Source organism: Sciurus carolinensis, chromosome 11 (genome assembly GCF_902686445.1).
Source record: "Sciurus carolinensis chromosome 11, mSciCar1.2, whole genome shotgun sequence".
In the NCBI taxonomy this organism is placed as follows: Eukaryota; Metazoa; Chordata; class Mammalia; order Rodentia; family Sciuridae; genus Sciurus; species Sciurus carolinensis.
Genome location: NC_062223.1, coordinates 31,945,960 through 31,971,879, shown reverse-complemented (window position 1 = coordinate 31,971,879; position 25,920 = coordinate 31,945,960). Strand labels below are relative to the sequence as shown.

Sequence of the window (25,920 nt, the reverse complement as noted above, 5' to 3'; positions counted from 1 at the left end):
GATACAAGTAGCTGCCACTATTTTGGGACAACAGCCAGGACCTGCAGGACCCCCGGCCTGACTGACTGTGCCTAACCTCCAGGATCCTGGACCCGAATGAATGCACCCCACGTGGACTTGGTGCCCATGCCCCATGCTACAGCTCCCCATCTACCAACATGTTTGGAACCCAGTGCAGCCATCTTGGATAATCCTGGAAGTGGAAGCCACCATCTTTAGGTCAGGTCAATCCCATCCTGAGACTCCTGCCAGAGACTGGAAGCTCATTGTCAGGTGCCTCTCATGTATCAGGCTACTGAAGACTGAATAGTAAATGACTGTTATAGTGTAGATTTATTTTCTCCTTTTTGAAAAATTTTAAGTTTTTATTTCTCTAGTTCTATTTTCCTTTTGTTTACCTGTTTCCGCAGAGTCTCTTTCTCGCCTTTCTCATGCTCACAACCAAATTTTGTGTGTGCGTGTGCTGTTGGGGTTTGAACCCAGGGTCTTGTGCATGCTAGGCAAGCACTCTACCTGAGCTATATCTCCAGCCTCTAACCAACTTCTTTTGATTCTGCTTTCACTCTTCCTACAATCTAGTACTTCTATACACTCTTTTCTTATCCCATTAACAGTTACATCCTACACCCCTCCCCATCCTCAATGTCCACCTTAGAAACTGTTGACCTCATTGCAAATCTCTTATACTGTAGATAATAATTGAACTCATCCTCTCTATTTATTATGACAATATTGTTAATGTGTTTATAGGGGCTATTTGGTTTAGGGCTGCAGATTGTCTGTACTGGGTGTGGCTAATATTGATCTCCTCCTAGAGAAGAGGTTTTGGAAACCTGCAAGGTCACTATAAGCCTATGGGGGGAAACTGCAATACCCCAGATCTACACTGCAAGAGGAGAAGATACGTGAACAACATGTATGATTACGTGAATAGTGTGAATCTACATTGTGTATAACCATAGAAATGAAAAGTTGTACCCCATTTGTGTACAATGAATCAAAATGCAGTCTGTAAAAAAAAAAAACAATAATTATATTTCATTAAAAAAAATGGAACAACTTGGAGGGTTAACGCTACCTTATCTGAAAACTTACTATAAAGATATGGTTTAAATAATGTCAAGATGGACATAATATTGGTGTCATGGAACAGACTTGAGAGTTCATTAGTATTCAATTAATTTTTTAAAAATATTTTTTTAGTTGTCAATAGACCTTTATTTTTATTTATTTATATGTGGTGCTAAGAATTGAACCCAGTGTCTCACATGTGCCAGGCCAGTGCCCTACCATTGAGCCACAACTCCAGCCCTCAATAAATAGGAACTTAGACCTTATCTCATGCAAGATACAAAAATTAATTTAAAATGAACCACAAGACCTAAAAAAGAGCCCAACCTATTGAACTTTTTTATAAGACAACAGAAAATCTTTGTGACCTTGGGTTATGTAAATTTTTCTTAGATGAACCGAAAATTGATCCCATCGCTTTCAGTGTATGGAAGAGTGTGCTTGTATTTGTTTTGTCTGAGATCTGCAGCCAAAGCCATCTTTTCTCATATCTCTCTTTGACTTTCTTGATATTTGACAACTCTTTCCTACATTTGTTGTTTGGGGATTTTGGATGTCTCCAATTTGTCAAAAATGGAGTTCACAATTTGTTTTATGTTGTCACTTTTGTCATTTTTGGAAATTCCAAAAGCCGAAGAAGGTATCACTAAATGTACTATGACATTTTAAAAATTAAATCTCAGTTTAGGGCTGGGGGATGTGGCTCAATGATAGTGTGTTTAGTATGCACAAAACCCTGGGATCAATCCCTGGCATGCACACAAATGTGAGTCTTCTAATGAATATTTGACTGACTGATAGAATGACTATTTAGATAATAATAGCAGCATTGGCCATACTTATCCTATGTAATTAATATGATGTACTTTATTATTTATGATAATAATTCTCCTTTGCACATATTATCTTATCTGTACTTAGGGGTTTTTGTTGTTATTGTTGGAACTGGGGTACTGGGGATTGAACTTGGTTACATCCCCAGCCCTTTTAATTTTTTTATTTTGAGGCTGGTCTCAAATTTGTGATCCTCCTGCCTCAGCCTCTGGAGTTATTGGGATTACAGCATGTGCCACCATGTCCAGCCTTATACGTACTTTCAACCATTGCTCAAAGGAAGTTTAAAAAGATTTTATTTTTTGCAGATAAGTGACTAATTCAAGTAATGAGCTTTCTCAAATCTTTCCTTCTAGAAATAATTAAGGAAACAAAATTAAATATGATGAGTTAATGGCGGGAATGAAGCCAATAATCTAATTTTCTTGGCACTGTTTCACTAATTTCCTTGGTTTTACCCAATACAAATTCAACTCATGAATGAGAAACTTTTCCTCATTCGAAAACAACTTTCATATCTCACTGATTGGAAACCATCTTTAGGAAAGCATTAATATCAATATAAAAATACTGTGTACACTTAAGCATGTGTGTCTTCTCTTAGCTGTATTTTTGCAATGTAATTGTGGCCATGTCTGAAGGTGTCCTTGTGCTTCCACAGAAGGGGAAGGCACAGATTAGACAAGTGTGTCAAGAGCCAAGGCAGTAGTTGCTGTCCTCTCTGGAAAACAAAGTATAGCAGATGCAGACACTTCTGGATCATTTGTCTTCCAAGTGAAGCAGATAAGAGAAGATCTGCTCTGTGGGTCCAACCTTAATTTTTTTTTTTTTTTTTTTTGATACCAGGGATTGAACCCAAGGTGCTTAAACTGAGCCACATCCCCAGGTCTTTTTAAAGTATTTTTATCTTAAGACAGGATCTTGAGAAGTTTCTTAAGGCCTTGCTAAATTGCTGAGGGTGGCTTTAAACTCACAAATCATCTTGCCTTGGCCTCGAATTACGTTGTGCACCACCACCAACACCCAGCTTAAAATGTTAAAGGGAAACATTCCTGTTTCTCCTTTAATATATGCCTGCCTTAGCCCACATCTGGGTGTTTGGATTTGCATTTCCACGGCTTAGTTTAGAGATTGCCAAGATTGCTTAATGTCTAGTAATTTTTTCAAGGGAACTCTTTGAAAGTCAAAAGAAATACTGAATGTTTTAATCTATAGGTAATTAGGTCTAAATGACTTAAGTATTTATTAATGACTAACAACTTGGAAGCTTTTGAAAATGCCATATATAATTTGAAAGTAAAAGGAATCTTTAAAATTTTCTTCTTAAATCATCAGTTACTTACTAATAGGATATGTGTACCTACTGAGCTGAACAACTTCATTTGCCTGCCAAATTGGACAGTTCTAGACTGAGGTAGATCTAAGATCAAAACTTCTTTGAGCCAGGTATGGTGGCGCAGATCTGTTAGGCCAGTTGCTCTGGGAAATTGAGGCAGGAGGAGGTTGGAGGCCAGCCTGGGGAAGGTGTTAGAGAGACCCTGTGCTAAAATAAAAACGGCTGGGCATATCTCAGTGGTAGAGCACTGGCCTAGCACGCACAAGGCCATGGGTTCAGTCCCCAGTACTGCAACAAACAAAACAAAACAAAAGACTTCTATGAATCTGGGCTTTCTCACCTGTGAAATAGGGGCATAATAGCTACCTTTCAAAGGAAGGTAAAGTTCTTGAGAAATAGTGGACCTACTACAATGGTGGCTACTATTGAGGGAGGTGATAACTTTGAAAAGGGAGGAAATAGAGACGATAAGGGATGGAAGCTTTACAGGTACTTGGTTACGGGTTTTGTGTTTTCTTTAAAGACAGGTGAAGGTTGGCATGTTTTTAGGACACAGAGAAGTTGTTGGTGGAGAGGGACAGAGTCAGAAGAGAGGAGAAAGCAATGAGGAGAGTTTGGGAAGATAAAGTGGGGTCATGGAGTTGAAGCATGAGATAGAAAGATTAGCCTTAAGTCCATAGTTGGGCATGTTTATTCTGTAAGAACAAAGGACAGGGAGGCAGGTGAATGAGAACAATGGTGACAGCCATCCCTGAGTGATTGTGTGTGCCAGGCACTCCGCTGAGGGTACTGCACGCACCTCTCGTCCATTCCACCCAACAACCCGGAGAGGGGATCCTGCTAGTATTCCTATTGTACTGAGGAGGAAACTGAGTCTTTGGGAGGGTGACTTGCCTAACATCACAGAGCAGGTGGAACCAGCCTTTGAACCTGGGCACCCTGAGGCCAGAATCTAAATTCTTCTTGGTAGAATGCTCCTTCTGTGCCTTTGTCTGATGTTTCCTTATGATGAGATTCAGGGGATGCATTTCCAACCAGAATACTTCATAAGTTATGTGTCCTTCTCAGGCTTCACATCAGAAGGTACCGGGTGTTCACAGATTCAGCTGATGTCCAGCTTCTCCCTGATCACCTGGTTAAGGTGCTGTCCAGTTTTCTCCCTTATATATTATTATTATATTATAATTAATATTTTCCATCTCCAACTAATAAGCAATCTGAGTGGAGACACTTTAAAACCATACAAATATCCTTCTCCTCTTATTTCCTTCTAAATGTAGCATCAATAGATGATTCTTGTCTGATCCATTTTAATATGATAATTGCAAAATGAACTCCCAAGTCCAGAACTCCCTCCACATTGGCCATTGACCCCAAGCTTCCTTTCTCCTTGATGAAGAGCTCTCCCCCACCTTTTTTCCTTTTTCATCAATATAAACTCACTGATACCTAATTTTTTCAATGGGTTACAATTTATTAATGTCCTTAATCTACTTGGTGCCTAATAACACAGATTTGGCTGGTAGAAGTCCCTTCAGAGTGGTTCCTTAATTCTGTGACATGCCTCCTGTTTTTAAATTCTTTTGTATCTTCTGGAATAACAAAATGTTCCAGGTTCCTCATCTCATATCTATAATGCTCCAGTCTCCAGAATCAGTCAGTTCTCTAATGATCCCTGATTCTTTTTAGTGGGAATGGTATTAGAAACCAAGATCTCAGTGTAAAATGTGCTTACTGCTAATGGGGTATATTTGATTTATAGGCCCTTTTAGCAGACAAAGCAGAATATGCATACACACAAAAGCAGAATATGCATACACACATATATACATATATTCAAAAACATATGCACACATATACTTGTATGTGTATACATCTGTATTTACATACATGTACAACTGACCTTCCAAATTCATGGGTTCCACATTTGTAGATTCGACCAACAGCATACTGAAAATACTCAGGGAAAAATTTGCATCTATGCTAACTATGTACAGAATTTTTTCTTGTCATTATTCCCTAAACAATATGGTATAGCAAACATTTACATAGTGTTTATATTGCATTAGATATTATAAGTAACCTACAGATTATTTAAAGTATACGGGAGGATGTGGGTAGACTAGAGAGAAATACTGTATCATTTTGTGGGTTTTTTTGGGGGTGGTTACTGGGATTGAACCCAGAGCCAACTGCATGCTAAGAACACTCTCTACCCCTAAGCTACACCCCCAGCCTACACCATTTTATATAAGGGACTTGAGCATACTTGGACTTTGGTACACACAGAGGGTCGTAGATCCGCCCCCATCCCCAGACATGGAGAGATGAATGCTACATTTTGGAAAGCATGGGTTCATACAGATACCTCCAATTCCAATCCATTCTCTAGTGGTTTTTTTTGTTTGTTTGTCTCCCGCTGTTCTTTTTTTTTTTCTTAACAACTCAACACATTTATTTATTTGTTCTATCATATAATACATCTAAAATTGTTCTGGAATCATTTTGCCAAAACCACAGCAAAACAAACTTGCCAAAGAGAGTTCTGCAGTTTTCTCCCTCCCCCTGCCGCACTCCAGCCTGGTTCTGAACCACCTGCCTCCTAGCAGGGCTCCTGGCTGGTGGAAGGTGGGAGCAGAGAGGAAGCAGGGGACTTTAGGCCAGGGAGAAGGTGTGACATAACCATGGAGGGGGAAAAGCAAGGCAACTTCAGTTTCAGAAGCAGAGGATACAATTCAGAAGCTGGAGGGGAAATGTGTGCCGTGGCCCTGGTCCGCTCGATAGCAAATTTTCCTGCAGGCATCTTGGCATCCTAGGCATAAGAGTAGAGAGGACAGATGGTTGAGATAGCTGGCTGATCCAAAGCTGGGGAACTACCAGGTGGACGTGGCAGAAGGGCAGAGGGTGAGGACTGCTGGCAAGTGAGTGAGTGACGTCATGATTCCTGGAGTCTGGGCTGAATGTGGAAGTGAAGCCAGGAGGGAGAAAGGGGAGCTAACGGGGATTTGAAGAGAGTTACTGGACTGACTGGTCACTGAACCCACCAATCTAGGAATAGCTAGTCCAGGGGGCTACGAGGTGAGGTGACTCTGGGGATATGGCTCAGTGGTTGAGTGTCCTGAGTTCAATCCCTGGTACCAAAAAAGAAAACAATAAACAAAAAACCAGAGACCTTAGAGATTGGTAGACCTTCATTTTATTTTTACTTATTTAGGTGCCAGGAATTGAACCCAGGGATACTTAACCACTGAGCCACATCCCCAGCACTTTTTATCTTTAATTTAGAGACAGGGTCTCGTTGAGTTGCTTAGGGCCTGAGTTGCTTAGGGATTATAGGCATGCACCACTGTGCCTGGCTGTCACTTCACTTTAAAGGTCAGGAAGTGAGGGTCCAGAGCAGTTCAGTAACTGTCCCACCTACCCCAACCCCCAATCTGGGTAGGATCCAAACCCAGGTGTTCTAAATGCCAAGTTGGTGGCTCTTTAATCCACTGCTGCATTCTGTACTTCTTCTTTTTTTTTCTTTTTTTTTTTTTTTTTTTTTTTGGGTGCTGGGGATCGAACTCAGGGCCTTGTGCTTACAAGGCAAGCACTCTACCAACTGAGCTATCTCCCCAGCCCCACTGCTGCATTCTGAAGCTAGCAAAATGTCTGGCTTGTTTTTGTATACTCCTTTTGGTTCTCCACCTGGACTTTAAGCCCAGGGGCAGAAATGGAAGTTATGTATCACTGTTCTCTCCAAGGTTCCTAAATCAGTTACTGTTCCAATTTTTTTTTTTTTTTTTTTTTTTTTTTTTTTTTTTTGTACTGGGGATTGCATCAAAGAGTGCTCTACCACTGAGATATACCACTGGACCGTTTTATTTTTATTTTGAGACAGGTCTCACTAAGTTTCCCAGGCTGGTCTCAAACTTGCTACCCTCTTGTCTCAGCCTCCCACGTAGCCGGGACTACATGGGTGTGTCACTGCACCCAGCCCCACACATTCTTTTTGGTTCATGAATTGGTGGGAATAGCCCGTATCTTAGTGCACATGTGCCAACAGGGAGTCAGGATTTTTAAGCGGCATTATAGATGATCTGAAATGTTTGGGACCAGAAGGGTTCTGGATTTTGTAATTGTTTGAATTTTGTAATATATGCATATACATAATGAGGTATCTTGGGGATGGAAACCAAATCTAAACATGAAATTCATTTATGTCTCATATATACCTTATACACATAACAGGAAGGTACTTTTATACACCATTTTTCTTTCTTTCTTTTGGCAGTGAACCTGGGGTCTTGTGCTTGGAGCACTCTGCCGCTGAGCTACATCCCCAGCCCTTCTTTCTTTATTGTTTAAACAGGGTCTCACTATGTTGTCCAGGTGGGTCTCAAACACCTGGGCTCAAGTGATCCTCCTGCCTCACTCGGCCTCCTGAGTAGCTGGGACTACAGGTGTATGCCACTGCAACTGACATTACACTATTTTAAAAAATTTTGTACATGAAGCAAGTTTGTGCTGGGGATGTGGCTCAGTGGTGCAGAGCTTGCCTAGAATGTGTGAGGTCCTGGGTTCAGTCCCCAGCACCGCACAAGCATAAACACAGGTTTGTGTGTTGCAGTTGGAGGGGCTGAGAGGATCTTTTCCCCCTTGGGGACACTGAATAAACTGTGTGTTGTGTACTTGCCTTTTGATCACAACCCATAACATGAGGTCAGGCACAGAATTTTCCACTTGTGGTATCATGCTAATGTTCCAAAAATTTCAGACTTGGGAGCATTTCAGATTTCAGACTTTTGGATTAGGGATGCTTAACCTATATTTCTTTCTGTAGTCTTAGGGCATTTTCCTTTCTTATGACCCTAATTAAACTCTGGATGTGGAACGCAGTTTGTCACTAGAGCTTTATCAGTAAATACACACTAAAACAATGCTGCTCAGAACCTGATTTCACAAGGAAGCTTGTTTTTCATAGAGCACATGACTCAGCTGCACAGTGCCAAGGTGGAACCCACTTAACAGGGAAAATAAATATGGGATTTCTTTCTAGTTGATCACACAGCATCAGAGTAAAGAAAAAGGGATAAAGATGTTGGACCTTGGTAAGCATTAACAGAGGTGAGCTTGCCCTCCCCAGAATAATCTGCTAAGAAATGGACAGAAATGACTTTGGTGGAATTAATTCAACAAATCCTAGCCAAGTTGTACAGTTCGTCTTTGTAGTTTAAAGGACAGAGTAGGCTCTGTCACTTCAAAGGCATCTTGCACAGAAGGTGCCAAATCTCTGTGACCTGAAAACATCTCTGCTATTCTACATAATGAAACCAGAATTAGTCTGAGAACAGCTTGGAAAATCAGAAGTTTGTAGTTCTATTTCTGCAAAGCAGAGCATTTTATGGGATATTCTTGCCAATAGTTGCTGCTATGGTTTAATTATGTGCACCAAACCTCATGTGTTAGAAACTTGATCCCCAATGCAGCAACGTTAATGGTATTTGGAGGTGAGACCTTTGGGAGGTAACTGGGTCATGAGGGTCCTGCCCTCATGAATGGCTTAAGAGAGTAAGTAGCTTTGTTATAAAAGCAAGCTCTCTCTGGTACGCTTGCTATATGCCCTGCACCACTCTGGGACTCTGCTAAGTCCCCACCAGCAACAAGGCCCTCACCAGATATAGCTTAGTGGTGGAGTGTTTGCCTGGCATACACAAGATTCTAGGTTTGATGTCTAGCACTGAAAAAAAGTAAAAATAAAAAGGCAGCCCTCACCAAATGTGGTCACTAGACCTTGAACTTCCCAACCTCCCAAACCATAAGAAATACATTTCTCTTTTCATAAATTACCCAATCTATGATATTCCGTTATGGCAACAGAAAATAGAGTAATATAGCTGTGATCAAATTTGGTGATAACATAACTAAAGCCAATGGTGATGGTAGTTTGAGTGGCTAAGTATCTAACAAATCTCCAAATCTGCAAAGTCCTTGCACTTAATGACAAGAGTTCCTATGGTTAATGCTCCACCAAAAACATCTTAAGAGTGATGCTTACTGTTATTGCCTTACCTGTTTATATTTATGCCACTTATGTCACTTTCAAGAGGTGTTGTCACCTCTCCAAAAATAGAAAACGGGCTGGTTGCAGTGATGCAGGCCTGTAATCCCAGCAGCTCAGGAATCTGAGGCAAGAGGATCGGGAGTTCAAAGCCAGCCTCAGCAATTTAGCAAGGCCCTAAGCAATTTTGCAAGATCCTGTCTCTAAATAAAATGTTTAAAAGGGCTAAGGATGTGGCCCAGTGGTTGAGTACCCCTGGGTTCAATCCCTGGTACCAAAAAAAGAAAGAAAGAAAGAAAAAGAAAAAGAAAAGGATGTGCTGCCATCAGATGGTAAAATGATACCTATTAGGTCACGTGGTCCTAAAAGTAAGACTTAAGAAAGTGTTGACCTGAAATCCATTTTGAATCTCAAGAAATTACTTTTATTAGTAACTATGCAGTTAGTTTATAAAGAAAACAAAGCGCCGAGTACATTCATGGTTCTTCCCTATGTCCTTGACCTTCATCAACAACAGTTGGATGTGAGTTGAACTTATGTGTCCAGAGACCTGATTGAAATGCTTATTTTCTGCTTTACTCTGGTTCCACTCTCCTAGCTATTCAAAGCTTTTTTATTTTATTTTTTTGATGCCAAGGATTGAAGCCAGGGTACTTAACTACTGAGTCACATTCCCAGCCTTTTAAATTTTTGAGGGTCTCTCTAAACTGCTTAGGGCCTCAAAATGTTGCTGAGGCTGGCCTTGAACTTGCAATTCTGCCTCAGCTGGGCTGGGGAGATAGCTCATTTGGTAGAGTGCTTGTCTCACAAGCACAAGGCCCTGGGTTCAATCCCCAGCACTGCAAAAAAAAAAAAAAAAAATTCTGCCTCAGTCTCCTGTTAGAAGTGTGTACCAGCATGCACAGCTGCTGTTCAAAAATTTTTGCGTGGGTATAGTACTAGAGATTGAATCCATGGGTATTCTACCACTGAGCTTATATCCTTAACTCTTTTTTTATATTTTGAAACAGGGTCTCACTAAATTGCTAGGAGTCTTACTAAATTGTTGAGACTGACCTCAAACTCACAATCCTCCTGCCTTAGTCTCCTTAGTTGCTGGAATTATAGGTATACGCCGCTGTGCCCAGGTGCCATTCAAATATTTCTAGCCAGAGTCACTCCTTTAGCCTCCTACCAAATCTGAAGGAGAAATGACAGGCACATTGGCTCCTAGATACTATAGCATGAAAATTCCTGTGTGGTACTTCTTCCGTATCTGAGAAGGAAAACTTGCCACACTCTTCTGAAAACAAACAAACAAATACCAATCCTTTATAACAAATGCCACTTCATATGAGCTAAACAGGGCTAGATATTTGTTATCATGGTCTTTTAGCAATTATTATTATTAGTGTGTGTGTGTATGTGTGTGTGTTGCTGGGAAATTGAACCTAAGGGCTCATGTATACTAGTCTTTTAGCAATTATTTGATGTGGTGTCTCTTCTAAGTTTCATAGGATTCTCTTCAACACACATCCAAGCACATCCTTAGGAAGTTTTGTGTTCAAAATACTTTTTTTTTTTTTTTTTTTTTTTTTTTTGAGATGGGCATCTATGTTGCCCAGGCTGGTCTGGAACTCTTGGGCTTAAGTGATTCTCCTGTCTCAGCCTTGTACAGGCATGTACAATCAGGCTTGGCTTCAAAAAGCCCACATGATCAGTGATAAAAACCACTGATCATATGTTCTGATATTTGATTCCAAAAATAGTATCATCATGCTGGGATTTTCTTAATAAATTTCTTCCAAATTTATTTGGAGCAAAAACAAGTATTTCTGAACAACTTTAAAAGTTTGCCTCCAGCATTTTATATATATATATATATATATATATATATATATATATATATATATATATTTTTTTTTTTTTTTTTTTTTTTTTGTACAAAGGATTGAACCCAGGGTCTCTTAAATACCTAGTCACATCCCTAGCCCTTTTTATATTTTATTTAGAGATAGGGTCTCAAAAGTTGCTGAGGCTGGCTTTGAACTCAATCCTCCTACCTCAGCCTCCAGAGGCACTGGGATTATAGGCGTGCACCATCATGCCCTGCTAGAAAACTTTCAATCCAAAGTGATAGGAAAAGTCAAAACTAGGGATGACCTGGCATAAGCTGTAGTGATCTTCTTTAATATGACTCAAGCATGCTGATATGACATGCTGAAAACAGCAGACAATGCTTGGTGTTCATGAGGGACCACTGCACAAAAAATGGCTAAAATAAAATATCTGTTCACATAAGATTATGCAGTTAACCAATCAAAGGAAACAAGTGTTTAGAGAGAAAGAACTTTAATCATTGAGTTAAAAAATTTACATAACCTTGTTGAACATAATATATGCAATATTAAATTCTGGGTAAAACATAAATTGTTTATCTCTCTGTGGGAATAACTTACTTTGAGCAAACCTGATATACAATAGTCTAATTGCTTATCACTTGAAAGCTTTGACACAAGACTTGTTTTAACCATAGCACACTCCCCAAACATGTTTATAACAGAGTTTGAGCTATTAAAACTTATTTGCACCTAATTTTAGAGAACATATATTAGTTAAAATGAGGTTTATCTGTGTGGTAGTTCCATAAGCACAGATGTCACCATAACAAAATTTCATCTTAGGAAAAAACAACTGAATGCATGAGGTATGCATTGAGGATGCACATGTGGTGTAAGTACAAAGCGTAAGGTCAGTGTGTGATGAACGTACAACACGTACAGCACAAACCCTTACAGAATGTATATGACCCAAAGACTGAAAAAGTGCCTGTGTGGTACAGCCAGGGCACACCTAGGGGTATGTGTTTATGTGCAAGGATGGGTATGCTGCCATGGCAGTGTGGCTTCTTTTTGTGACAGGATTTCTGTTCCTAGGCCAGTTCGGCTTCATACCTGGAGCTGGCTCGTGGCTGGAGTCTGTGCTTCCTCTCTGGGGGCACGATGCTGTAAAACCTGACTTCTTACTCTGTGCAAACAAGATAAAAAAGTTGAATTCACTTTCTGTTGCAAATTCTAGAGTTATAGTTAGGACTGAGGTTGGCCTTACTAGGAGTTAGTGGCAAGTATTTGTGTTTCTCCCCCAACACCCAAGTGATCAACATTGTTATAGGGCAAAGGTAAATCAAGCATTTGTGCTGTCTCTCAGACAGCCAAGTCAAGGTCCAGAGGCAACACTTTAATTGCCCCAAGAAGCACAGGGACTGTATTTCATAAGTTGTCTAGAAACGTTACACAAAGAGAAAAATTTGATCCATTAAGATGGCTGCCCCATGTGTTCATGTTCGTTTATATGACATGCCCACATCCCTGTTAGACAAGTATTCCACTAGAAATTTTAAGCAAATTAAGATAAAGGTTTGGATGGCATACATTCAATATACTGAATTTAATTTAATCCTTGGTTATTTGTTACAGTCTAACTAGCATGTTTCAGTTTGGGGATATGGTTTTAGCTACCTACAGACTTTGTGAAATTCATGCTGAATGAGGAAAGAGAAAAAGTTCATCATTTACCAGTCTTCATCTCCAGTCCTTTTTATTTTCATTAAAAATAAAAGGACTTTTATTTTTAAAAATTTAAGAAAGAAAATTTTGGCGGGCTGGGTTGTGGCTTAGTGGTAGAGCGCTCACCTATCATGTATGAGGCATAGAGTTTGATTCTTAGCACCACGTGTAAATAAATAAATAAAAAAAAAGGTCCATCAACAACTAAAAAGATATTAAAAAAAAAAAAAAAAAAAAAAAAAACAACTGGGAGAACAGGGTGTTGCTAAGTTGTCCAGGCTGGCCTCAAAGCAGCAAGCCTCCTATCTCAGTTTTTGCATGTGCTATAACACTTGGAAGATTTTCTGAAACTTCCTTTCCTTGCTCTTCAGTTTCTGTTACTCCTAGAGGATCTTGTCTTTATGGTCTTTAGGAGCCCCACACATGGTAGCAGGTTCTCCAGAAGACCCTGATAGGTAAATGAGAGCATCAACCCAGGAATTCCTGAGTCGCATACTTGGGAAAACAGCAGGGTCACCATGGCAAGACTGTCCATTCTATGTCTAGTATGCCTAAGTTAACCCAGTGATTCTCAACCTGTGTTACAGTCAGACTCGTGGGAGCCACACTTTCCCACAGATATGCCCAGGGCTATGTGAAAGGACAGCTTACTAGCTGTCTGCCCCTTCCTCACCATTTCCTCCCTCTCAGGACAGTATATGCAAGTGCAAATGAGCATGAGAGATGTATTCAAGGGACTAGGTTAATTCTTGTGAGAAATACCACAAAAGTAGGTTGTAATAAAGTGAGGCTGCCCCTGTGCTTTGCATTTTTAGCTTGTCCCACTTGCTGCTCTGTTTTTCCACTATGTCATGATGCAGCACAAGGCTCTTGCCAGAGGTATATGCAACCAATCTTGAAATTCTGGCCTTTAGCACTGTGAGCTAAACCGACTTCTTTCAATTATAAATCACACAGTCTCAGGTCTTGTGTTACAACAACAGAAATGGATGAAGTAAGACATTCGTAAACCTCAGATTGAGTGATCAGTGGTAACACTGGCTGTGAGGTACACTCACAACTGATGGTGATATCCCATGTGTTACTAATGCTGCCCTCGGTATTCTCTATCACTATCTAACCTGACATGTTGCCATGCAGTTACAAAACAATGGCAGTCTAACAGAGGTTTGTTTAAATAAAATTAAATTCTTGTTAGCAAGTTTTCAGCTCTGGGTGGTCTTTCTCAAGTTCTGTAGTACCTTGTGGGCTAAGTCCCAGGGTGGCCCTGTGGTTTATAGCCTAAGGGCATAAACTGCCTTAAATGTTTACCTGGGCAGAACAAATCTGAGGACAGTGGCATCACCCCTCCAAACCACATAATACATTTGAAAAATAATATTAATTACTGGCATATATATATTCCATACATACGACAGCAATTTATACACACACATTCACACACAATATACATAAATATATACACAAATATATTATGTGAAGTACCTGCATTTTCTCTTTATTCTTACGTAGAATCAGGGTCATTTGTGGGTCCATGGAGATGTTTCTCTCTCTTCCACTTAACTGTGTCTAAAAGAAATGAACACATTCTCACTAAATTTTCCATGTGAGTGTGATTGTATTGAATATATAGTACTTGTGTGTATTTTATTCATACATGTTTACTCATGATGATAGTCTAACACAAAAAGAGGCAAGACACAAATGAGCAACAAGTCAAAGAACAGAAGGTGATAATGTTAATTGGGTACCTATGATATGCCACATACTTTATAGTTTCACTTCTAATGTTCACAATAAGTGAAGATGAAGAAATCATCACCCCAATATTCAGATGCAGAAACTGAATCGTTGGCTGGTTAAGTAACTCAAAGAATTCAGACTTCAGTATCCCTTATCAGAAATGCTTGGAATTGGGCACAATCGTGCATGCCTCTAATCCCAGAAGCTCAGGAGGCTGAGGCAAGAGGATCTTGAGTTCAAAGTCAGCCTCAACAACTTAGCAAGGCCCTAAGCAACTCAGCAAGACCCTGTCTCAACATAAAATATAAAAAAGAACTGAGGATGTGGCTAAGTACCAAAATAAAAAAAAAATTTGGAACCAAGAAGTGTTTCAGATTTAAGATTTTTTTCTGATTTTGGAATATAATGAGATAGATAGCCTTTTTTTTTTTTTTTTTTTTTAATGTGGTGCTGGGGATTAAACCCAAGGCCTTGTGCTTATAAGGTAAGCACTCTACGAACTGAGCTATATCCCCAGCCCTGAGATAGATATCTTGGGGGATGTGATCCAAGTCTAAAACTGAAGTTAAGCCAAGAGTGATGGGCACATCTTTAAAGCCAGTAGCTCAGGAGGTTGAGGCAGGAGGATTACAAGTTCAAAACCAGTCTCAGAAACTTAGAGAGGCCTTAAGCAACTTAGTGAAACCCTTTCTCAAAATAAAAAATAAAAAAAGGGCTAGGGATGTGGCACCCCTGGGTTCAATTCCTGGTACCAAAAAAAGAAAAATAGAAAAATGAAGTTCATTTATGTTTCATATACACCTTATGCACATAGCCTGAAGGTAATTTTATACAATATTTTTAAAAATTTTGTGCATGAAGTCTGGGGCTGTAGCTCAGTGGTAGAGCACTTGCCTTGCACGTGCCACACTTTGGGTTTAATCCTTAGCACCATATAAAAATAAATAAATAAAGATGTTGTATCCATCTACAAGTAAAAACTATTTTTTAAAAAATTTTTTGTGGGCTGGGGAGATAGCTCAGCTGGTAGAGTGCTTGCCTTACAAGCACAAGGCCCTGAGTTCGATCCCCAGTACTGCAAAAAAAAAAAAAAAAAAAAGTTTTTTGTGGGCTGGGAGATAGCTCAGTCGGTAGAGTGCTTGCCTTGCAAGTGCAAAGCCCTGGGTTCGATCCCCAGCACCACAAAAAAAAAAAAAATTTTTTTTGTGCATGAAACAAGTTTTGTGGTACAGAATTTTCCCTTGTGTTGTCAAGTTGACGCTTAAAAAGTTTCAGGTTTATGCAGCATTTCACATGCTCCACCTGTATTAAATAGTGGGGATGGGGCTGGGGTTGTGGTTCAGTGGTAGAGGGCTTGCCTAGCATGTGGGAGCCACTGGGTTCAATTCTCAGCACCACATATAAATAAATGAATAAAATAAGGTCTATCAACATCTAAAAAATAAAAAAAAAAATAGCAGGGATGGAACTGGAACTCAAGACAGACTCAAAGCTTGTGCTCTTGCCACTGTTACACTGGACACCAAATGGTCCCCGATACTGAACTGTGCTCTGTGGGGGTTCCCCGGTATAGTGTGATGAGACCTTACTACACCACCATAAACCGCATAGTGGCATTCCATGCAAGGGATTTTGTACCACATCCTCTAAGAATTAGCTACTATTGTGCCAAAACCAATTTTATATATATAAAAGAACCAAGGATTTTATAGTCACAAAACTTTCAAGTTCTAAAAATTGGGTGCCTCTCCTGTATGTTGCCACTGCATCCTACTGACATAAATTCCTGCTTGGTTATTAAAATCACACCCAGATTCGGAGGCCCCCGGTATTTTATTTAACGTTGCATTCTCAGCATCCAGTAAAGGGCCTATTAAGTAATATGTACAAGATAAAATATGTTATGTGAGTGAACGGATGGCTAAATGAGTGGATGGTAAGTTCACAGCCTGGTCCCATGTTCTTGGTATGAAATCACGAATGACCAATATTTGATACTGGAATTCAGCTGTGTCTAAACAAAGCAGTGTCAGTGTTGTCCCCTAGCACCACACAGACACACACTAAATTTTATGTTCCCCTGCTTCCACTGGCAATGACAGGTAAGGGTAACAGAAATGGCTATTGCATTCTTTACCCTGTGGGAGACGTGCAAATTAGAGAAGTGAGAGAATCTGTGTGACAGAATCAAACAAAAAATATTACCTCGCCGAGGCTTAGTTTTTCATTTTTCATTACTGAAGACCTGGAATTCTCCAAATTTTTGTAAAAGGTAGGCTGCTTTTGCAGAGTAGGAGCAAGTTCTGCCCTTTCCTAGAAGAAATGAGTGAAAAGAGAATATTTTTTCAGTTGACTCATTCATAATTGACCAAATGTACACAATAGCAACACTCACACCTCTGAAAGCATTTTTGTCTTTAGAAAGCAGAGGGTTCAGAATAGGTGTGGCATCTAGGAGCAGGATAGAGAAGGAGCTGTCCTGGTGTCCTTATCCTGGACCAGGCCTAATCCCTCAGCTATCCAGTCACTCTGAACTAGCTCTAGCCACCTCTTTTCTAGTACACACCTCTTTCCTCTGGAAATCTAGACTTGATCAAAATCCAAACTTGCAATGCCAGACTGTAGGAAAGGATCAGTGGGCCATGGCTGAAATCTGCTCAGAAATAGTCAGAGGACCCAAAATAGAAAGTCCTCCCTGCCACTTGCTAGCCCCAACCCTTTCTGGTTTACAGTAAACTTTAGCTTTTTTCCTGCTCCCTCTATGGAACACTCAGGAACCAGACAGCACAGTGAACAGCAGGGTTTTCTTACCAAGGCCTCTTCTGTTAACGTGAAGTCTGGCATCAACTTATTTTTCTGATGTTTCTCATTTCGCTGTTTCCTAGTCTGAAGTGGCTTCTTTTTTTTCTTCTTTGACATCATCTTTTGATTCAACTGTTCCAGAAAGTACAGAGAAACTGCTCACTGGAGGTTCCAGAACTATGCTTTCCCTCACGTGGCACTCTTTTTACGCAATGGTCAAAATACAACGTGGGAGTGGGGTGCAGTGACATGCCTGCAATCCCAGTAATTCAGAGGAGGCTGAGGCAGGAGGACTGCAAGTTTAAGGCTTGCTTCAGCAGCTGAGCAAGACCTTGTCTCAAAAATTAAAGAGGGCTGGGCATGCCTCTTAGTTGTAGAGCATCCCTGGGTTCAATTCCAGGCACCAAAGAAACAAAACAACAATAAGAACAACAGAACGCAAACCCCAAAAACACTGTGGCCCTCATGTTGTTGGCCTGGAGAATAAGTAAACTGTTATCTCCTTACCAAGCGGTACTCCCTACTTAACACTCGGATTCCACTATTACAGGTATACTGCCAAAGGGGCACTTACACCAATAACGAAAAACCTGTGATTTACAATATGAAATCAAATTACCACAGCAATATGTCAGATCTAGATCATCAGATATGTGGTTAAAAGATTCAGTTTATTGTTATGATAAAGTAGCTTTAATAATTAAGCATAAAAAGTTATAAAGGACAAAATGAAAGACTCTAAGACAGAGTGACCTAGACGGAACACTATTGCTCTTTTCTCTTTCTTTTTTTGAAGTTCAGGGGAAGGAATCCAGGGTTTTGCCCATGCTAGGCAGTGTTCTACCATTGAGCCGCACCCCCAGCCTTATTGCTATATTTTCTGTAGCTATTAAGACATTTGGAAAACTCATGAAATTATGCAGTAATGTCATGATTTTTTAAGATTGCTAGTTCCTGGGTATAAGAGTCGATATAATCTTACCTCATCTACTATGTTCAGTAGGTGAACAGGTAGACCATCTGAGAGGGAGCTGTCAGAACCACTGGTGCTAGTTGCAGAAGGAAAGAAGAAAGGGAAATAGCTGTAGGATGTATTAGATTTACCAGACCAGCCACATGGGATTAGGATATCTAGTCCACTATTTGCTGTATTGTCTATGTATCAATTATAAAAAAATTCTTTTTTTTCCCCTAGGTACTGGGTATTGAACTCAGGGGCACCGACCAACTGAGCCACATCTCCAGCCCTATTTTGTATTTTATTTAGAGACAGAGTCTCACTGAGTTGCTTAGCACCTCACTTTTGCTGAGGCTGGCTTTGAACTGGAGAGCCTCCTGCCTCAGCCTCCCAAGCTGCAGGGATTATAGGCATGCACCACTGTGCCTGGCAAAAATCCTTTTTTAAAAAAAATACTGTTTAGATGTTGATGGATCTTTATTTTATTCATTTATTTATATGTGGTGCTGAGAATTGAATCCAGTGTCTCACACATGCTTGGCAAGCTGTCTACCACTGAGCCACAACCCCAACCCCTCAATTATAAAAAATTATTGACAAGCACATTCATTTATTCCTTCTGAACACCTACTGTATGCCAGGCAGTATGTTTAGCACAAAGGAGTTGGAGGAATGAAGCAGAGGCCCTGCACCAAGAAGTTCACGATCCATGTGGCAAAGGGATACTGGCCTGAAGTGCAAAACTGCAGAGTGTATGAGGCCACAGCATTCTCAATGTGCAGCCCCAGAGAACAGCAGAGGCTTTTCCTCATTCATTCCTGTCTGGCTAGCACTAGTTCTAAAAGCCAGAATCCTACCAGGTACTCTGTAAAAATGTGTTGAATATGTAGAAAAGTAAATCTAAGAATTTACTGGCCACAGACCAGGAAATACCCTTCTCCCCTGCTGGGGTGGAGAACCAGGGCCTCGTGCAGCTAAGCAGGCCCTCTATCACCAAACAACACCGAGCCCCAGAGCAGTGTTACTTTTATCATCCCAATTCTCCCTTCAAAAGTTTTAGATGCATATCTAGACTAAAGTCTTCCTCCACAAACTGTCCCCTCTTTTACAGGGGCTAGAATGAATGAGTCTCAGATAATCAATCCTTTCTTTCTTACTCACGTCCTTTGCTTAAATGGCGCCTTATATTTTCCCTTTCCTGGGGTTTGGTTGGCTAGAACTGAGAGCTATGATAAGGACTCCATATAGTAAGTGTCAGGCACAAAACTCAAACCTCATAGGAAAAGACAAGATTTGAAATCATTCTTTTGCCCAGCCCTTCATTCTTTTAGGGTCCCCCTTACCCCAGTGCACACTGAGGAGCCCTATGGCAAGATAGCAGGAAGAAAGCCCTGTCTTCTGTGATCAAATTTCCAATTCCCTGTTCTCATGAGCTTTTCCAGTCCAGCCAAGCCTTTGCTCTGCTAATAGTCTCTGAAGTTCTTTTTGGAGATAACTTAAAACGTTAACAAGTGAAATAAAAAAAGCATTAGATGTAGTATCTCCCAGAATACATGTGTGTACATGTAGAGCAAACTCAAACAGCTTGTGCTCTCACTGCCTGCCTTTCTGCCCAGTTATGAGAATGGACAGGTGGCGCCCTCTGGAGGCTTGTGATATCTGGTTTCCTGCTGCAGAAGTTGGCAAATTGTTTTCTATATATATATATATATATATATATTTTTTTTTTTTCTTCTTTTTTTCTGGAACTGGGGATTGAACCCAGGGGCACTATACCACTAAGCTATATCCCCTAGTCCTTTTCTATTTCTTATTTTAAGACAGGGTCTTGTTAAGTTGCTTAAGCTGGCCTCAAACCTGTGATCCTCCTGCCTCAGCCTCCCAAGTTTCTGGGATTACAGGCATGCACCACTGAGCCAAGCTGTTTTCAATAACTCTTAACTAAATTCATCAGTGTCCCTATGGAGCCAGCTACAGTGGAGAGTCTGGCTAATTCTGAGCTGATTCCCCTGGGCTCTATATCCATATGTTGACATGCAAAGGACATTTTCATTTTGAAGTTAAACATGGAGAGGGGTTGGTGCAGTGGTTTTGGAAAGTTAGGCAAAGGACTGAGGAAGAGTGGAAGGGGTGATGTGATGAATGGGGCACCCCACCTGGCCTGACGGTCTGGTTTAAGGTCCCTAAGGAAACATTTATGAGACAGCCAAACCTGCTTTAGGGCCCAGATCTTGATGTGACACATAGATGGGGTAGAAAGCCAGCCCTTTTCACTGTGCTCCACAGACCACAGTGCAGCCTCCAGCAGAACTCCAAGCCCAGACTAGCAATCTTTTAAAGAAGCTGGGGCAGCCCAAGGCACCCTGACCAGTAAGCTGGAGTAGAAGGTGGTACTGCACACCTGTGAGATACTCACCCACTGGGGGCTTCTTGAAAGAGCTGGGGAGACTATAGGGTGGAAGTGAGATCCTGCATCCTAAATTAATTCAACAAACATTTATTGAGCTCTCCCTCTGCTAGGTACAGAACAGGTCCCATTCCAGGCACATGAGATATATGTAAACAAAATAAAGATCTCTACTGCCTCCTAGAAGGGGGAGAAAGACAATAAACAACAGACACAATGAAGACTTTTAAATGATAGATGTCAGAAGGTGATAAATGCTGTATGTAAAAAAAGTAGAGCACCTAAGTGGGAACAGGGTAGCAAGTTGCAGTTTTAGAGTAATGAATATGGGCCACATTAAAAATGGTAACATTTGAGCCAAGACCTGAAAGAGGGGAAGGGATCAGTCATGTGTTTATCTGGGGAAGAGCATTCTAGGTGTCAGAAACTATTATTTCAAAGTCTCTGAGGCTGGAGAGGGTCTGGCAAGCCTGAGGAAGCATGAGAAAGCCAGTGTGGCAGAGCAGAGTGTGAAAGGAAGGGCAGAAACCACCGAGGTGCTGGAACCTGCAGCTTTGTAGGCCACTGAGGGTCTTTGGCTTTTTATCTAAGTGAACTGGGGAACAGTGACATGCTGTATGTTTTTAACTTTTTAATTTTTTGGTATTGGGTATTGAACCCAGGGACACTTCACCACTGAGCTACATCAGCCTTATTTAATTTTTTATTTTGAGACAAGTTCTTAGTAAATTGCCAAGGCTGGCTTCAGCCTCGAACTTGCAATACCCCTGCTTTAGCCTCCCAAGTCACTGGGATTATAGGTATATGCCACAATGCCTAGCACCATTGTTTTAAACAGAGGAAAGGCATGATCTGATTTAAGTTTTTTTAAAAATTCACTTTTCTGGGTTTCTTCCAGCTCCTCTGTCTCCTTTGCTGGTTCCTTACTATCACTTTTTTTTTTTAATATTTTTTTTAGTTGTAGATGGACACAATAACTTTATTTTTATGTGGTGCTGAGGATTGAACCCAGTGCCTCACACATGTTAGGCACATGCTCTACCACTGAGCCACAACCCCAGCCCCTCCTCCCTATCACTTTGACCCTACTGAAGTAGAGATCCCCAGGTTGGGCTTGGATCTCTTCTTTACTCTGTATGCACCTACTTCCTCCAGGTCCCACCCTGTCTTAAGGTTTGAAGATCACCGATCTAAAGATGATACTCCATGACCTCTCCACTATACTCCAGACTCAAAGAGTGAACTGCTTATTTAATACCTCCATTAAATATCTAGTGTGAATCTCAACCTAACAAGCCCAACACTAGACTCCTGATCCTCATCAACTTCCCTAACTTTTTTGAGTTCCTTAATTTTCCCCATCTCAGGTAAAGGCAACTCTATCCAACCAAAATTCATTCTTTCTTTCAGGTTCTGTATCTAAGCCATAAGCAAATTCTACTGTTTTTAACTTCAAAAGATAGCTGGAGGGCTGGGGCTCAGTGGCTTAGTGGTGTAGTGCTTGCCAAGTATGCACAAGCCCTGGGTTTAAGTCTCAGTACCACTAAAAATATATATATGTATGCGTATATATATATATATATATATATATATATATATATATATATATATATATATATATGGTTGATTAGTTAGTCAGTTAGAAGCACAATCTTTCATGGAGGTTGGGCCATTAGGTTTGTGTCCTTGCCATGTGAGAGCTCCCAGGTGCCCACGTTTGCTAGGAATTCAGCTCCTCCAGGGCTGTGTTGCTGCATCTGCTCCAGTGAGAAAGAGAACACCAGAAATGACCACAAGTTAGCAGGAGGACCCAGATCCTGAGGATAAAAATCTATGAGAAGAACCTAGACTCCCATGGTTTTGACAGAGATCCTGCTGTGAGTCTCTGGAACATGCAGATTATCTTCTTTGGCTTCTCCATCATCCTGGTCCTTTTCAGCTCCTTTGGTGACCTATCTCCTGACTATGGGATACAAAAGTGGGCCTGCTGGGAAACTGAGAGGCTTATGAAATACCAAGAGGTCAACAGTCTGTCAATCTTGGAATACAATTGCTCTGTGTTGGGGGCTATGCCATACGAACTGGCTGAAATGGCATCTGGCAGCCAGCCAGAAGCTGTTTTGATCACACTGGAGGTACGTGAGCACAGGTGTTCCCGAGTGCTCCTGTTTGCGCCTGCTCGTGATTGGGCAGTGGTTCCTTGCCTGATCTCAACTGGCGTGGCTCCGCCCTCCGCCTTTTGGAGGGAATATAAGTGGACAGTAGGTAAGAGTAAGGAGCAGCAGCAGGCAGAGAAAAGTGGCAAGAAGTAAGGAGCGACAGTAAGAGCATCTAGCAAAAAGAAGCAGAGAAGCCATTAGCAGAAAGGAAGAAGAAGGAGCGGCAAGCAGATAGAAGCACCGAGTAGGGGCAGCGGTGGAAGGCAGATCGCAGAGCGGAGAACTGAGAACACATCTTTAAAGGTTGCAGATCACAGATCGCAGTACGCGGGACACATCACTAAAGCACCTTAGGTAGACGCACCCTTAGTTCACAGGATGCAGGACGCACCTTTAAGAAGAAGCAGCAAAACTAAGAAGACATGGATCTCTGAAAGTGTAGTCTCTCTCTCTCTTAAGCAAAATCTCTCTTTCTCTCCAATAAGCAAAGCCTCTCTCTCTCTCATCTCTCAAAGCAAGTAAACCTCATTTACTCTATCCTCTATAAACAAGCAAGCAAGTAAGGAAGTAGCTCAGAGATAGAGGTAGCTCAGTTTCCAGTCCACCACCCATAGAGACCCGTGCAAAGTGTTGCTGCAGGCGGTGACAAATACCTGTGGATTTGGCACCGCAGAGAGCCAGCGACACTCTGACTCCAAGATTCAGCTATTGGAGGATGAGGACTGACCAGTTGTTGAGGGAGACTCAGAAGCACCAGCTTGCCCACTCACTACCTGCCTTTCTGCCCTCTTCTCAGAGCACTTAATTAAAGTGACTGCAAATTTTGGGGGGGAAATCATGAGCAAATTCTAACGTTTGTAATTTCAATCTAGAATTCAAGTCCAAAGTGTCATGCATGATTCACATACCTCTCCCTGGTCTAAGCCACCATCACCTTTCACCTAGGGAGCTTCACAGTCCATTTTCCACAGAGCAGTCTGTGTTCCTGTTGAAACTAAAACCTAAGCCAGCTCATGACACTGCTCTACTCAAAACCTTTCTATGTCCCATGGAGTCAAAGGCGAAGGTTTTACAACTGCTGCAAGGCTCTCCGTAAACTGTGTGCTCAACTCCCTATTTCTTTCTAGGGCCTAGAACAGAGGCTGGCCCAGACACATGCTCAGTTTGTGACTGCTAAAGGAATGAAATGTATTTAAGTGTGCCATGGACTGAGGATATGATTTATTCTGTCTTTTACTCTTTAAGTTCAAAACCAACAAAACAAGGAAGCAAACAATACAACTTAAAAATAAAATAAAACTTCTTGTTTTTCTTTGAAATGAAATTTATTACCTGGATTCAATGTCAGACAAAGAGATGTCACTCCAATTCCCTTCTAAATTCACATCTTCTCCAAGTTCATTGAATTTCTTGTGGATTTCCTGTTGTAAGAGTTCCCTGAGTTCGGCTAGACACTGAGTAAACTGTGACAGTGGAAAAAGAACTATTTTTGATCATCAATGTATTTTCTCATCAAATATTTCCTGAGTATATGTTGAAAGGGGGAAAAAAGATGAGTTGAGTTGCAACCCTTGCTACTAAGGACAGATTAACAGATAAATTACATAAGCTGTAGAAACAGAAGTATTTTTAGGGCAGATGAGGCATCTGCTTTAGCCTCTTTTTTCTGGCTATGGCCAACTTTTTAAATAATGCAGTGGTCTGATTTATTTCATTTTTCTGAGCAGCAAGGAAGAAGAAATTTGAATGGAGTTATTCAGATTTTGGCCATGTAAGGATGACTTGGCTGGGAGTATAGCTCAGTGATAAAACACTTGCTGAATCTGTGTGAGGCCCTGGAATCAATCTCCAGCACAACAAACAAACAAAAAAGAAGCAAAAAGAGATTAAGCAAGGCACAGTGGTACATGCCCGGAAGCCCAGCAACTCAGAAGGCTGAGGTAGGAGGATGGGAAGTTTGAGACCAGCCTCAGCAACTTAGCAAGATCATATCTCAAAATAAAAAATAAAATGGGCTAATTTAGCTCAATGGTAAAGCACCCCTGGGTTCAATTCTCAGTACTGGAAAAAAAAAAAAAAAAAGAAAGGAGAGAGAGAGAGAGGTGCTGGGGGGTCAAACACAAGGCCTTGTGCATGAGAGGCAAGTAGCACTCCATCACTGAGCTACAGCCCTAATTCCCAGATTTTCCTTTTATTTTTTTATTAAACAACTATATTCAGAATGGTGCATATCAAGCCAACATTTCAGAAGGAGTATAAGAGATGAGTTAGACTCTTAAGTACATATTCCCTTTTAAGTTGAGTGATGAAGGGAGATAGAAATAATCCTCTGGAGAACCAGGGCCAAAGGAAGCCTTTGTGTTTTAGGAGAGGGGCAGTTTGAGAATATCTACGGTTGAGGGAAGAGTAAGAAGATAAAGTCGTGGCTGGGTTGTGGCTCAGTGGTAGAGCATTTGCCTAGCATGTGTGGGGCACTGGGTTCGAATTTCAGCACCACATAAAAATAAAGGGGGGCTGAGGAGATAGCTCATTCGATAGAGTGCTTGCCTTGCAAGCACAAGGCCCTGGGTTCGATCCCCATTACCCAAAAAAATAAATAAATAAATAAATAAAATAAAGGTACTGTGTCCATCTAAAACGAAAGAAAAATATTTAAAGGAAGAAGATAAAGTCCACCAGTGTATAAAAGGCAGGTTAGTTTGGTTTCAGCAGCTAGGGAGGCTGAGGCAAGAGGATTGTGAGTTCAAAACCAGCCTCAACAACTTAGCAAGGCCCTAAGTAACTCAGTGAGACCCTGTCTCTAAATAAAATACAAAAAAGGGCTGGGGTTTTTTTTTTTTTTTTTTTTGGGTGCTGGGGATCGAACCCAGGGCCTTGTGCTTGCAAGGCAAGCACTCTACTGACTGAGCTATCTCCCCAGCCCCAGGGCTGGGGTTGTTGTTCAGTGGTTGAACGTCTCTGGTACAATCCCTAGTATTTAAAAAACAAAACAAAACAAAACAAAAAACCTGTGGGTTTGTTTGGG

General features: G+C 40.9%; 1 protein-coding gene across 7 annotated transcripts in view; it reads right to left on the bottom strand.

The window, feature by feature from the left end:
• Positions 1-4,305: 4,305 nt before the first annotated feature.
• Agbl2 (AGBL carboxypeptidase 2) overlaps positions 4,306-25,920 on the bottom strand; it is a 61,708-nt gene continuing 40,093 nt past the window's right edge. For 5 of the 7 annotated variants that reach the window (XM_047517204.1, XM_047517209.1, XM_047517210.1 and 2 more), the window contains 6 exons: positions 24,228-24,358; positions 18,354-18,420; positions 17,381-17,503; positions 16,775-16,882; positions 14,312-14,395; positions 11,602-12,287 (listed from right to left, as the gene is read on the bottom strand). In XM_047517204.1, coding sequence (XP_047373160.1) covers positions 12,114-12,287; positions 14,312-14,395; positions 16,775-16,882; positions 17,381-17,503; positions 18,354-18,420; positions 24,228-24,358 — 687 coding nt within the window. In that variant the 3' untranslated portion in view covers positions 11,602-12,113. Of the gene's footprint in view, positions 4,366-5,192; positions 6,054-11,601; positions 12,288-14,311; positions 14,396-16,774; positions 16,883-17,380; positions 17,504-18,353; positions 18,421-24,227; positions 24,359-25,920 lie in introns of those variants that run through there. The other 2 variants (XM_047517208.1, XM_047517207.1) reach the window with 2 other exon arrangements.